At 42.2% G+C, this 16,004-nt stretch overlaps 1 protein-coding gene across 1 annotated transcript; it reads left to right on the top strand.

Annotated features, from left to right (window-relative positions):
* The first annotated feature begins 1,223 nt into the window (after window positions 1-1,223).
* On the top strand, window positions 1,224-10,692 carry LOC139555790 (transcription factor AP-2-delta-like). The gene is made up of 5 exons (XM_071369193.1): window positions 1,224-1,438; window positions 1,981-2,099; window positions 5,547-5,688; window positions 6,268-6,381; window positions 9,430-10,692. The coding sequence occupies exons 1-5, from the start codon at window positions 1,224-1,226 to the stop codon at window positions 9,638-9,640; spliced, it is 801 nt and encodes a 266-aa protein (XP_071225294.1). The 3' UTR covers window positions 9,641-10,692.
* The last annotated feature ends 5,312 nt before the right edge of the window (window positions 10,693-16,004 follow it).

Raw genomic sequence — 16,004 nt, 5'->3', positions numbered from 1 at the left:
CCAATATGATGGCTTGGTAGACAAAGGAAAGGGGTGGGGACTGTTCAAGAGTGGGAAACTCAGATTGGATTCACTACATACAAACAGTTGAATACGTCATCGTAAATATGGACATTTAGCACCCCAACAACTGATCATTTGGATTTTAGAAATTAAATTTACATATTTATGAGTGTATGCCTTAGTTGTGCCTCTCTGTGATCACCGGTCTATCTGCTGGATAGTCAGTCGACAGAACCTCTGGTTTGTCCGCCAGAGATCAAAGTCTGTTGTAGATTGTTATCTTCTACTTGCACAGCATCCCGGATCCGGGAGCACCCCCCACAGTAAAAAAGCTGACTAGCATAGCCTAGCATAGCGTCACAAGTAAATACTAGCATCTAAATATCATTAAATCACAAGTCCAAGACACCAGATGAAAGATACACATCTTGTGAATCCAGCCATCATTTCTGATTTTTAAAATGTTTTACAGGGAAGACACAATATGTAAATCTATTAGCTAACCACGATAGCAAAAGACACAACTTTCTTTTTCCACCATTTTTTTCCTGCATGGGTAGCTATCACAATTTCGACCAAATAAAGATATATATAGCCACTAACCAAGAAACAACTTCATCAGATGACAGTCTGATAACATATTTATTGTATAGCATATGTTTTTTTAGAAAAATGTGCATATTTCAAGTATAAATCACAGTTCTACATTGCAGCTGCAATCTGAAATAGTGCCGAAGCTGCCAGAATAATTACAGAGACCAACGTCAAATAGGTAATTACTCATCTTAAAACATTTCTGAAAAATACACAGCGTACAGCAAATGAAAGCCCAACATCTTGTGAATCCAGCCAATATTTCAGATTTTTAAAGTGTTTTACAGCGAAAACACAATATAGCATTATATTAGCTTACCACAATAGCCAGAAACAAAAGCAATTTACCAGCAGCAAAGGTTAGCGATCGTAACAATCCAGCAAAATATATATAATTTTTGACTAACCTTGATATACTTCATCAGATGACAGTCCTGTAACATCATATTACACAATGCATATAGGTTTTGTTCGAAAATGTGCATATTTAGCAGCACAAATCGTGGTTATACAATGTGAGTAGTAGCAACATTTCAGGCAATCTGGCCCGCGCCATCTTGGAGAGGCACCTAATCTAATCGATAACTAATCGTAAACTTGACTAAAAAATACAGGTTGGACAGCAAATGAAAGACACGCACGTGTTTATTTGTTGTGTTGCTGTGTTACGTCTAGGAGGTACCTGTGTGGTGAACCCCACAGATCTGTTCTGCTCTGTCCCCGGCCGTCTGTCCCTCCTGAGCTCAACCTCCAAATATAAAGTCACCATCGCTGAGGTGAAGAGACGCCTCTCGCCTCCAGAGTGTCTCAACGCCTCACTACTGGGAGGAATCCTCCGCAGGTACACACACACACACACACACACACACACACACACACACACACACACACACACACACACACACACACACACACACACACACACACACACACACACACACACACACACACACACACACACACACACACACACACACACTCAAATGATAACAAAAACATGAACAATGGAGTAAAACATATTTGTATTTTAGGTTCTGATGACAGTTTTAGACTCATGAGTTTTTTTCCCGAAAGTGATCGGTATTATATTATTGATATACTAATGTTTCATTGATAGTGATGTGATAGTATATGGTGGGGTTACACATTCATACATGGCAAAACAGAGAGTCAAAAAAAGTAATACAAAGAAAAAAGATTTTGATGTGTCTGTCCTATATCTGTATGTATGTTAATTTGAACCAGTTTCTCACAGCAGAAAAATTATCGTGCAGCAACAGGAAATGGGAAATATTATGTGGATTATAATTAATGGGAATGTTTTATAGTGGTTAATACATTGTTGGTATTGATGTGAAGATGTGATCATGTCTTTTAATGCAGAGCTAAGTCTAAGAATGGTGGTCGTTGTCTGAGGGAAAAGTTGGATCGACTGGGACTCAACCTGCCAGCTGGACGGAGAAAAGCTGCCAACGTTACACTCCTCACCTCTCTGGTGGAAGGTAGGAATAACTCCTCCCTCTATTAACCTACACCTATTAAAACGCACCTCTCTGGTGGAAGGTAGGAATAACTCCTCCCTCTATTAACCTACACCTATTAAAACTCACCTCTCTGGTGGAAGGTAGGAATAACTCCTCCCTCTATTAACCTACACCTATTAAAACGCACCTCTCTGGTGGAAGGTAGGAATAACTCCTCCCTCTATTAACCTACACCTATTAAAACTCACCTCTCTGGTGGAAGGTAGGAATAACTCCTCCCTCTATTAACCTACACCTATTAAAACTCACCTCTCTGGTGGAAGGTAGGAATAACTCCTCCCTCTATTAACCTACACCTATTAAAACTCAACTCTCTGGTGGAAGGTAGGAATAACTCCTCCCTCTATTAACCTACACCTATTAAAACTCACCTCTCTGGTGGAAGGTAGGAATAACTCCTCCCTCTATTAACCTACACCTATTAAAACTCACCTCTCTGGTGGAAGGTAGGAATAACTCATCCCTCTATTAACCTACACCTATTAAAACTCACCTCTCTGGTGGAAGGTGGGAATAACTCCTCCCTCTCTTAACCTACACCTATTAAAACTCACCTCTCTGGTGGAAGGTAGGAATAACTCCTCCCTCTATTAACCTACACCTATTAAAACTCACCTCTCTGGTGGAAGGTAGGAATAACTCCTCCCTCTATTAACCTACACCTATTAAAACTCACCTCTCGGGTGGAAGGTAGGAATAACTCCTCCTTCTATTAACGTACACCTATTAAAACTCACCTCTCTGGTGGAAGGTAGGAATAACTCCTCCCTCTATTAACCTACACCTATTAAAACTCACCTCTCTGGTGGAAGGTAGGAATAACTCCTCCCTCTATTAACCTACACCTATTAAAACTCACCTCTCTGGTGGAAGGTAGGAGTAACTCCTCCCTCTATTAACCTACACCTATTAAAACTCACCTCTCTGGTGGAAGGTGGGAATAACTCCTCCCTCTATTAACCTACACCTATTAAAACTCACCTCTCTGGTGGAAGGTAGGAATAACTCCTCCCTCTATTAACCTACACCTATTAAAACTCACCTCTCTGGTGGAAGGTAGGAATAACTCCTCCCTCTATTAACCTACACCTATTAAAACTCACCTCTCTGGTGGAAGGTAGGCATAACTCCTCCCTCTATTAACCTACACCTATTAAAACTCACCTCTCTGGTGGAAGGTAGGAATAACTCATCCCTCTATTAACCTACACCTATTAAAACTCACCTCTCTGGTGGAAGGTAGGAATAACTCCTCCCTCTATTAACCTACACCTATTAAAACTCACCTCTCTGGTGGAAGGTGGGAATAACTCCTCCCTCTATTAACCTACACCTATTAAAACTCACCTCTCTGGTGGAAGGTAGGAATAACTCCTCCCTCTATTAACCTACACCTATTAAAACTCACCTCTCTGGTGGAAGGTGGGAATAACTCCTCCCTCTATTAACCTACACCTATTAAAACTCACCTCTCTGGTGGAAGGTGGGAATAACTCCTCCCTCTATTAACCTACACCTATTAAAACTCACCTCTCTGGTGGAAGGTAGGAATAACTCCTCCCTCTATTAACCTACACCTATTAAAACTCACCTCTCTGGTGGAAGGTAGGAATAACTCCTCCCTCTATTAACCTACACCTATTAAAACGCACCTCTCTGGTGGAAGGAAGGAATAACTCCTCCCTCTATTAACCTACACCTATTAAAACTCACCTCTCTGGTGGAAGGTAGGAATAACTCCTCCCTCTATTAACCTACACCTATTAAAACTCACCTCTCTGGTGGAAGGTAGGAATAACTCCTCCCTCTATTAACCTACACCTATTAAAACTCACCTCTCTGGTGGAAGGTGGGAATAACTCCTCCCTCTATTAACCTACACCTATTAAAACTCACCTCTCTGGTGGAAGGTAGGAATAACTCCTCCCTCTATTAACCTACACCTATTAAAACTCACCTCTCTGGTGGAAGGTAGGAATAACTCCTCCCTCTATTAACCTACACCTATTAAAACTCACCTCTCTGGTGGAAGGTAGGAATAACTCATCCCTCTATTAACCTACACCTATTAAAACTCACCTCTCTGGTGGAAGGTAGGAATAACTCCTCCCTCTATTAACCTACACCTATTAAAACTCACCTCTCTGGTGGAAGGTGGGAATAACTCCTCCCTCTATTAACGTACACCTATTAAAACTCACCTCTCTGGTGGAAGGTGGGAATAACTCCTCCCTCTATTAACCTACACCTATTAAAACTCACCTCTCTGGTGGAAGGTAGGAATAACTCATCCCTCTATTAACCTACACCTATTAAAACTCACCTCTCTGGTGGAAGGTAGGAATAACTCCTCCCTCTATTAACCTACACCTATTAAAACTCACCTCTCTGGTGGAAGGTGGGAATAACTCCTCCCTCTATTAACGTACACCTATTAAAACTCACCTCTCTGGTGGAAGGTGGGAATAACTCCTCCCTCTATTAACCTACACCTATTAAAACTCAACTCTCTGGTGGAAGGTAGGAATAACTCCTCCCTCTATTAACCTACACCTATTAAAACTCACCTCTCTGGTGGAAGGTAGGAAAAACTCATCCCTCTATCAATCTACACCAAATAAAACTCATCCCTCTATCAATCTACACCTAGTAAAACTCATCCCTCTATCAATCTACACCAAATAAAACTCATCCCTCTATCAATCTACACCTAATAAAACTCATCCCTCTATCAATCTACATCAATCTACACCTAATAAAACTCATCCCTCTATCAATCTACACCAAATAAAACTCATCCCTCTATCAATCTACACCTAGTAAAACTCATCCCTCTATCAATCTACACCTAATATAACTCATCCCTCTATTAATCTACACCTAATATAACTCATCCCTCTATCAATCTACACCTAATAAAACTCATCCCTCTATCAATCTACACCTAATAAAACTCATCCCTCTATCAATCTACACCTCCTAGTAAAACTCATCCCTCTATCAATCTACACCTAATAAAACTCATCCCTCTATCAATCTACACCTAATAAAACTCATCCCTCTATCAATCTACACCTAATAAAACTCATCCCTCTATCAATCTACACCTCCTAGTAAAACTCATCCCTCTATCAATCTACACCTAATATAACTCATCCCTCTATTAATCTACACCTAATAAAACTCATCCCTCTATCAATCTACACCTAATATAACTCATCCCTCTATTAATCTACACCTAATAAAACTCATCCCTCTATTAATCTACACCTCCTAGTAAAAGTCATCCCTCTATCAATCTACACCTAATAAAACTCATCCCTCTATTAATCTACACCTCCTAGTAAAACTCATGACTCTATACTAATAAATGATTTGTGTGTGTGTGTGTGTGTGTGTTTGTAGGTGAGGCGCTCCACCTGGCTAGAGACTTTGGTTATACGTGTGAGACAGAGTTTCCTACCAAGGCAGTAGGAGAACACCTAGCCAGTCAACACAACGAACCCAAGGAGACCAACGCAGGCAAGAAGATGGTGCTAGCCACCAAGTAAGACACACACACACACACACACACACACACACACACACACACACACACACACACACACACACACACACACACACACACACACACACACACACACACACACACACACACACACACACACACACACACACACACACACACACACACACACACACACACACACACACAGAGCCTTATTTACTCTAATATATAGATTTTTTTCACTCTTTATTTGATGCACACTGCAGACAACACCGGAAGAAGAATCGTCACTGAATTACCACAGTGAATTATTGTAATGTTTGTTTATGTGTCGATTATTCCCGAATGGGACTGGTTGCCGATTGACAATTTGACATGAAAATACAAATTTCATTCATTGATTCATTCTGGAAAAAGAAAAAAAATTCACACACACACACACACACACACACACACACACACACACACACACACACACACACACACACACACACACACACACACACACACACACACACACACACACACACACACACACACACACACACACACACACACACACACACACACACACACACACACACTGAACCCTTACCCTAAATGCCATGTGACATTTAGACAGATCTGTAAAGAGTTCCAGGACCTGTTGAGTCAGGACCGTTCTCCTCTTGGCTCCTCCAGACCCACACCTATACTGGACCTGGATATACAGAGACACCTCACACACTTCAGGTAAACGCACGCACGCACGCACACACACACACACACACACACACACACACACACACACACACACACACACACACACACACACACACACACACACACACACACACACACACACACACACACACACACACACACACACACACACACACACACACACACACACACACACACACACACACACACACACACACACACACACACACACACACACACACACACACACAATGTAATATGCATAGTCCTAAAAATAGTCAAAGCCACTCTGCTACCCAAGGGTTAGGGGTTAGGGGTTATCTTCTACCCCCAAGTCATAGACTGTTCTCTCTGCTACCCAAGTCACAGACTGTTCTCTCTGCTACCCCCAAGTCACAGACTGTTCTCTCTGCTACCCAAGTCACAGACTGTTCTCTCTGCTACCCCCCAAGTCACAGACTGTTCTCTCTGCTATCCAAGTCACAGACTGTTCTCTATGCTACCCAAGTCACAGACTGTTCTCTATGCTACCCAAGTCACAGACTGTTCTCTATGCTATCCAAGTCACAGACTGTTCTCTATGCTGCCCAAGTCACAGACTGTTCTCTATGCTGCCCAAGTCACATACTGTTCTCTATGCTGCCCAAGTCACAGACTGTTCTCTATGCTGCCCAAGTCACAGACTGTTCTCTCTGCTACCCAAGTCACAGACTGTTCTCTCTTCTATCCAAGTCACAGACTGTTCTCTCTGCTACCCCCAAGTCATAGACTGTTCTCTCTGCTACCCCCAAGTCACAGACTGTTCTCTATGCTGCCCAAGTCACAGACTGTTCTCTCTGCTACCCAAGTCACAGACTGTTCTCTCTGCTACCCAAGTCACAGACTGTTCTCTCTGCTACCCCCAAGTCACAGACTGTTCTCTCTGCTATCCCCAAGTCACAGACTGTTCTCTCTGCTACCCAAGTCACAGACTGTTCTCTCTGCTACCCAAGTCACAGACTGTTCTCTCTGCTACCCAAGTCACAGACTGTTCTCTCTGCTACCCAAGTCACAGACTGTTCTCTCTGCTACCCAAGTCACAGACTGTTCTCTCTGCTACCCCCAAGTTACAGACTGTTCTCTCTGCTACCCAAGTTACAGACTGTTCTCTCTTCTACCCAAGTCACAGACTGTTCTCTCTGCTACCCCCAAGTCATAGACTGTTCTCTCTGCTACCCCCAAGTCACAGACTGTTCTCTCTGCTACCCAAGTCACAGACTGTTCTCTCTGCTACCCCCAAGTCATAGACTGTTCTCTCTGCTACCCCCAAGTCACAGACTGTTCTCTCTGCTACCCAAGTCACAGACTGTTCTCTCTGCTACCCCCAAGTCACAGACTGTTCTCTCTGCTATCCCCAAGTCACAGACTGTTCTCTCTGCTACCCAAGTCACAGACTGTTCTCTCTGCTACCCAAGTCACAGACTGTTCTCTCTGCTACCCAAGTCACAGACTGTTCTCTCTGCTACCCAAGTCACAGACTGTTCTCTCTGCTACCCAAGTCACAGACTGTTCTCTCTGCTACCCCCAAGTTACAGACTGTTCTCTCTGCTACCCAAGTTACAGACTGTTCTCTCTGCTACCCCCAAGTCATAGACTGTTCTCTCTGCTACCCCCAAGTCACAAACTGTTCTCTATGCTACTGCACTGCAAGCGGTACTGATGCACCAAGTCTGCAACCAACAGGACCCTGAACAGCTTCTACCCCCATGCCATAATTCTGCTAAATAGTAAAATGGTTAACTAAATAGTTAGTAAAATAGTTAACTAAATAGTTAACTAAATTGCAAGTAAAATAGTTAGCTACCCTTACCATCTGCATTGGCTCTTTTTGCACTAACCTTTTTAACTCATCATATACACTGCTACTACTGTTTATTATCTATCACTTTATTACTAGTTATATGTACATATCTACCTCAATTAACTCGTACCCCTGCACATGGACTCGGTACTGGTACCCTGTGTATATATCCAAGTTATTACCTCATTCCCCTGCACATGGACTCGGTACTGGTACCATGTGTATATAGCCAAGTTATTACCTCATTCCCCTGCACATGGTCTCAGTACTGGTACCATGTGTATATAGCCAAGTTATTACCTCATTCCCCTGCACATGGACTCGGTACTGGTACCATGTGTATATATCCAAGTTATTACCTCATTCCCCTGCACATGGTCTCAGTACTGGTACCATGTGTATATAGCCAAGTTATTACCTCATTCCCCTGCACATGGACTCGGTACTGGTACCATGTGTATATATCCAAGTTATTACCTCATTCCCCTGCACATGGACTCGGTACTGGTACCATGTGTATATAGCCAAGTTATTACCTCATTCCCCTGCACATGGACTCGGTACTGGTACCATGTGTATATAGCCAAGTTATTACCTCATTCCCCTGCACATGGTCTCAGTACTGGTACCATTAGTTCCTGCCAAGGCAGCAGCTAGTCTTCCTGGGGTTTATTATGGATCCCCATTAGCTGCTACCAAGGCAGCAGCTACTCTTCCTGGGGTCCGGCAAAATTAAGACAGTTATAAAATTTAAAAAACACAACAATACGTTCATAACATATTTCACAACATATTAAGTGAGTGCCCACAGGCCCCTACTCTACTACCACATATCTACAACGCAAAATCCATGTGTACTTGTGTGTATAGTGCGTATGTTATCGTGTGTATGCATGTGTCTGTGCCTATGTTTGTGTCTCTTCACAGTCCCTGCTGTTCCATAAGGTGTATTTTTACCTGCTTTTTAAATCTGATTCTCCTGCTGCATCAGTTACCTGATGTGGAATAGAGTTCCATGTAGTCATGGCTCTATGTAGTACTGTGCGCCTCCCATAGTCTGTTCTGGACTTGGGGACTGTGAAGAGACCACTGGTGGCATGTCTTGTGGGGTATGGATGGGTGTCTGAGCTGTGTGCTAGTTGTTTAAACAGACAGCTCGGCGCTTTCAACCAGCTACACTACTTATGTCTGTGTTTAGGGTTATATATTGTGTATTTATATGTGTGTGTATTCTCCAGTCTGATCACCCATGGGTTTGGGACTCCGGCGGTGTGTGCAGCACTTAGCACCTTCCAGACCGTTCTCAGTGAGATGCTCAACTTCCTGGACAAACAATCTGCCACTGGGAACCATGGGAAAACCTCAGGTCAGGAGACGGAAAAGACCGGAACCGCCCGGAAAAACAGCGAACCGCTCAATAAAGAGGAGAAAGCTGAAAAGACAGAGTAACCCCTTCCCTGTGCCTTGGGAGGAGGAGCTATGGAGACAGCTATGTTTATTAATTCTGATCAACAGGAAGTAGAGACATGGACTTCTGGTCACCGCCATCTGGGAGCCAACGGGAGAGGAGCACACTGTTCCCCCTTCAGCGTCCACCTGAACAGTGCAATTAATAAGTGTTTACCATTTTAGAACTGAGAGACTGGGGTCTGGGGTTACTATGTTGGTGAGTGTGTTAGACTGGGGTTACTATGTTGGTGAGACTGGGGTTACTATGTTGGTGAGACTGGGGTTACTATGTTGGAGAGAGTGTTAGACTGGGGTCTGGGGTTACTATATTGGTGAGAGTGTGAGACTGGGGTTACTATGTTGGTGAGAGTGTTAGACTGGGGTTACTATGTTGGAGAGAGTGTTAGACTGGGGTCTGGGGTTACTATATTGGTGAGAGTGTGAGACTGGGGTTACTATGTTGGTGAGAGTGTTAGACTGGGGTTACTATATTGGTGAGAGTGTGAGACTGGGGTTACTATGTTGGTGAGAGTGTTAGACTGGGGTTACTATGTTGGTGAGAGAGTTAGACTGGGGTTACTATGTTGGTGAGAGTGTTAGACTGGGGTCTGGGGTTACTATGTTGGTGAGAGAGTTAGACTGGGGTTACTATGTTGGTCAGAGAGTTAGACTGGGGTTACTATATTGTGAGAGTGTGAGACTGAGGTTACTATGTTGGTGAGAGTGTTAGACTGGGGTCTGGGGTTACTATGTTGGTGAGAGTGTGAGACTGGGGTTACTATGTTGGTCAGAGTGTGAGACTGGGGTTACTATGTTGGTGAGAGTGTGAGACTGGGGTCTGGGGTTACTATGTTGGTGAGACTGGGGTCTGGGGTTATTATGTTGGAGAGAGTGTTAGACTGGGGTTACTATATTGGTGAGAGTGTGAGACTGGGGTTACTATATTGGTGAGAGTGTGAGACTGGGGTTACTATGTTGGTGAGAGTGTGAGACTGGGGTTACTATGTTGGTGAGAGTGTGAGACTGGGGTTACTATGTTGGTGAGAGTGTGAGACTGGGGTTACTATGTTGGTGAGAGTGTGAGACTGGGGTTACTATGTTGGTGAGAGTGTGAGACTGGGGTTACTATGTTGGTGAGAGTGTGAGACTGGGGTTACTATGTTGGTGAGAGTGTGAGACTGGGGTCTGGGGTTACTATGTTGGTGAGAGTGTGAGACTGAGGTCACTATGTTGGAGAGAGTGTGAGACTGGGGTTACTATATTGGTGAGCGTGTGAGACTGGGGTTACTATGTTGGTGAGAGTGTGAGACTGGGGTTACTATGTTGGTGAGAGTGTGAGACTGGGGTTACTATGTTGGAGAGAGTGTTAGACTGGGGTTACTATGTTGGAGAGAGTGTTAGACTGGGGTCTGGGGTTACTATGTTGGAGAGAGTGTGAGACTGGGGTTACTATATTGGTGAGAGTGTGAGACTGGGGTTACTATGTTGGAGAGAGTGTGAGACTGGGGTTACTATATTGGTGAGAGTGTGAGACTGGGGTTACTATGTTGGTGAGAGTGTGAGACTGGGGTCACTATGTTGGTGAGAGTGTGTTTATTTGTTTGTGCGTGCGCCTGTGTGTGCGCCTGTGTGTGCCTGTTGCTTGCCTGTGTGTGTGTGTGTGAGTCCAGATTTCTGAGACTAGCCCATTTTGTAAAGATGAATATTCAGTTGCCATAGAAACAGTTTGTTGTGCATGTCGATCTTTGTACACTCCCCAGAACTATGTTTACGACACAAGCTCTTCGTCCCTTCATAAACATTTGTATAGATATATATAAATATTTAAATAACTTTTCTTGTAGGCTTTGAACTACATATACTGTATGTTAAAACCTTCTGAAATACCTGTGTTGAATAAAACCTATTGATACAAGTTCTTTCCTATTAGTTGTGGTGTAGTGGGTGCGTCAATCAATCAATCAATCAATCACAACACACACACACAACAAAATATATAATCACATGTTGTGGTATTGTATAATAACAGACACAGGACGTGAATCCCCCTGATAAAATATAAAACAGTTTGATCAATCTTACAGTTTGATTGAATACTCCTCCTCAACGGAAGAACTTCTGAAACAGTTGAAACATGAAACATGAAGAATAAAGACCTGCCAGTTCCCCAGAAGAAAGAGAGATAGGTAGTGTCGTAGCGTTGACTATCATTAAATGTGAAGACTGTGTATTATCAAATCAATTCTCTGTGTGTCATTTAATTACGCGATTAAATTAATCATGTAACTTTAATTAACTAGGGAGTCGGGGCATAACGGGAAAATGTTTAAAGAGTATTTATTTCCCGAAATTAACTCTTCCGATATTTTCATATCTTATCGATTACAGTCACTTTTTAATGTATTATTACCTCATCAGTCTCATTCCTGAATGTCACAAACCCTTTGATATCTGCACGAACCCTAACATAGATCATGAATCAGCGATATACAAATTGGCTTAATTATTATTTACTAACTAACTCATCAATCACAGAATTACATAAACACACACACAATAGGTCATACATTGGTTACTGACATGATGGAAGAGTCCCTAGTGGGCTAAGCCGATATGATGGCTTGGTAGACAAAGGAAAGGGGTGGGGACTGTTCAAGAGTGGGAAACTCAGATTGGATTCACTACATACAAACAGTTGAATACGTCATCGTAAATATGGACATTTAGCACCCCAACAACTGATCATTTGGATTTTAGAAATTAAATTTACATATTTCATGAGTGTATGCCTTAGTTGTGCCTCTCTGTGATCACCGGTCTATCTGCTGGATAGTCAGTCGACAGAACCTCTGGTTTGTCCGCCAGAGATCAAAGTCTGTTGTAGATTGTTATCTTCTACTTGCACAGCATCCCGGATCCGGGAGCACCCCCCACAGTAAAAAAGCTGACTAGCATAGCCTAGCATAGCATCACAAGTAAATACTAGCATCTAAATATCATTAAATCACAAGTCCAAGACACCAGATGAAAGATACACATCTTGTGAATCCAGCCATCATTTCTGATTTTTAAAATGTTTTACAGGGAAGACACAATATGTAAATCTATTAGCTAACCACGATAGCAAAAGACACAACTTTCTTTTTCCACCATTTTTTTCCTGCATGGGTAGCTATCACAATTTCGACCAAATAAAGATATATATAGCCACTAACCAAGAAACAACTTCATCAGATGACAGTCTGATAACATATTTATTGTATAGCATATGTTTTTTTAGAAAAATGTGCATATTTCAAGTATAAATCACAGTTCTACATTGCAGCTGCAATCTGAAATAGTGCCGAAGCTGCCAGAATAATTACAGAGACCAACGTCAAATAGGTAATTACTCATCTTAAAACATTTCTGAAAAATACACAGCGTACAGCAAATGAAAGCCCAACATCTTGTGAATCCAGCCAATATTTCAGATTTTTAAAGTGTTTTACAGCGAAAACACAATATAGCATTATATTAGCTTACCACAATAGCCAGAAACAAAAGCAATTTACCAGCAGCAAAGGTTAGCGATCGTAACAATCCAGCAAAATATATATAATTTTTGACTAACCTTGATATACTTCATCAGATGACAGTCCTGTAACATCATATTACACAATGCATATAGGTTTTGTTCGAAAATGTGCATATTTAGCAGCACAAATCGTGGTTATACAATGTGAGTAGTAGCAACATTTCAGGCAATCTGGCCCGCGCCATCTTGGAGAGGCACCTAATCTAATCGATAACTAATCGTAAACTTGACTAAAAAATACAGGTTGGACAGCAAATGAAAGACACATTAGTTCTTAATGCAACCGCTGTGTTAGATTTTAAAAATTAACGTTACTCGACATTCAGCGTGCGTTACAGTGAGACCATGCCTAAATCAATGGCAGACTAATAATTCTACATCTTTCCACAGATATACGAATTAACATCATAAATAGCTCTTACTTTTGGATGATCTTCCATCAGAATCTTGGGCAAGTGGTCCTTTGTCCAGAACAATCGTCTTTTGGTTGAAAGATGTCCTCTACTCCTGTAGAAATTAGCTGCTAACGCCGATGTACCGAAGAGGTGCCCAACTCGTGATAGCGCGTGACAAAGAAACTCCAGAAAATCGCAATAAACTGCTATAAACTGCTATAAGTCGGTTTAAATTAACTACCTTATGAAGTTTTTAAGACAAAAAACAAATTAAATCAGAGCCGGAGATATAGAACTGCTAAACCGAAAGCTTTTGAAGAAGCCATGCCTGTGTCCTTCCTGCGTCAGGCGCCTGGTCGAAAAGGCCGGTACTTCCGTTCCAAGACGTTTTATACTCCCCCAGATGGTGCTATCCGCTCCATTCAAAGTCTCACCGCTTACTGACATCTAGGGGAAGGCGTATGCAGTGCATGTAGCCCCATACCTTATAAGGGAATTTATAAACCGACCCTGGAACAGAGACCTCAATTTCAGAAATCTCACTTCCGGTCAGGGAGTGGGCTGCAGAATGAGTTCTGTTTCACTCAAAGAAATAATTCAAACGGTTTTAGAAACTAGAGAGTGTTTTCTATCCAATAGTAATAATAATATGCATATTGTATGAGCAAGAATTGAGTACGAGGCAGTTTAATCTGGGAACGAAAAATCTACATAGTGTAAACAGCACCCCCTATTGAGAAAAGGTTAAATGAATACTTCAGAGTACCATTCGGAAATGTTCTTAGGACCTTCTGTTAGAATAGATGTTTTCGCCGTTGTCGGTATTCTTGTTCTAGACTTACGCATATTTTCAGCTGCAGACTGATAAAGTTATGGTTTAATTCAATTTTACTTCTTCGGTAGTGATCGATAGTTTCAGAGTTTATCCATTTCAACAGGGAGACCCTGTCCCGGCGTTATCGTGACTCTAGTTTGTAGATTTCTTAACCATTTGAGACGTCCGGCTTACCGTGGGTCTCTTTCGCATCAAGTAGTACTTTTTCTCTGTTGAAAGTTCCAGCCATTTCAATGTGGGAACTCCCGTCCCTGTACATTTTGTCAGGAGTCCTTTATAAGCACTCGCCTTGGAGGGCGGTTCCATCCCTTTTGTCTCAATGTCTGTGCTCACGTGGGCGTGGCTACTGACTGGGTAAAACTTTACATGAAAGACAATTCTCATTTAGGAGGATAAAATCACATTTCATCTTCTCATAAATAGTTTTGTATTTAATCATATAAGTTCCGCAACATGTAGATGTAAATCTGATATATACATTGTGAATGCTCTTAAAGTTACAATGTTTCTGTCATAACATCTTCAATGATATCACCACACAGTAAATGTTGGAAATTTACATGGACTTCCTGCACCGACAGAGATGGCCGCCACGCTTCGCCTTCCTAGGAAACTATGCAGAATTTTGTTTTTTTATGTATTATTTCTTACATTGTTACCCCAGGAAATCTTAAGTTTTATTACATACAGCCGGGAGGAACTATTGGATATAAGAGCAACATCAACTCACCTACATTAGGGACGCTGTAACGGTTTTCTTCTGTGGACGAGGGAGAGGACCAAAGCGCAGCGTAGCCAATGTTCATCATGTTTAATGAAGACCATAAACTTGAACACTACAAAATACATAAAACAACAAAACGTGAAAACCGAAACAGTCCTATCTGGTGCAGAGACACAAAGACAGAAAACAACCACCCACAAAACCCCAACACAAAACAGGCTACCTAAATATGGTTCCCAATCAGAGACAATGCCAAACACCTGCATCTGATTGAGAACCATATCAGGCAAAACAACAAACCCAACATAGAAACACAACACATAGATAACCCACCCAAATCACGCCCTGACCACACTAAAACACAGAAAACACAAAAGAACTATGGTCAGAACGTGACAGACGCAAATAGCATTTTCTGTATGATTGATGAGGATCTACATATTGGAAATGTACGGTCCCTTACTAGACGTCCACAAATGTTTTTAAAATTCGCCGACGGCCTCGGGCCGTGCCCCAGGGCCAGATCTTCCGGGAAGTCATCAAATAATCGTCTCTCGGACATTTGGTTTCCGTTATATAAAATGTATACATTTTGGTAATTTTCCCACTGTCCCGGTAAATTTAACCAGATGGCGAATGGCTTCTTATTGCAAATATACAAACCATCACCAATAATGACATGGCCATTTCTCCTAAATGGAAAAGACTTTGAATACGAAACTCGGTGAGCACAGGTTTGGCAAAATGAAACAAGATGGCGTGGAGACCTCAACTCGTTTTGAGTTAAGGCCCATTTTCTGGGATTAACCCGTTCCGAAAACCAGGCGCACACG

This window comes from Salvelinus alpinus, chromosome 27, assembly GCF_045679555.1.
Source record: "Salvelinus alpinus chromosome 27, SLU_Salpinus.1, whole genome shotgun sequence".
NCBI classification, from domain to species: Eukaryota; Metazoa; Chordata; class Actinopteri; order Salmoniformes; family Salmonidae; genus Salvelinus; species Salvelinus alpinus.
Note: the sequence above shows the minus strand (reverse complement) of the source record. Positions and strands in the feature narration are given on the sequence as shown.

Excerpts from the sequence above, each read along its gene's own strand:
- LOC139555790 (XM_071369193.1), top strand. The coding sequence starts at position 1,224 with ATGAAAGACACGCACGTGTTTATTTGTTGTGTTGCTGTGTTACGTCTA. Across the intron at positions 2,100-5,546 it reads CCTCACCTCTCTGGTGGAAG|GTGAGGCGCTCCACCTGGCT; the intron begins GTAGGAATAACT and ends GTGTGTTTGTAG. Across the intron at positions 5,689-6,267 it reads AAGATGGTGCTAGCCACCAA|ACAGATCTGTAAAGAGTTCC; the intron begins GTAAGACACACA and ends TGTGACATTTAG.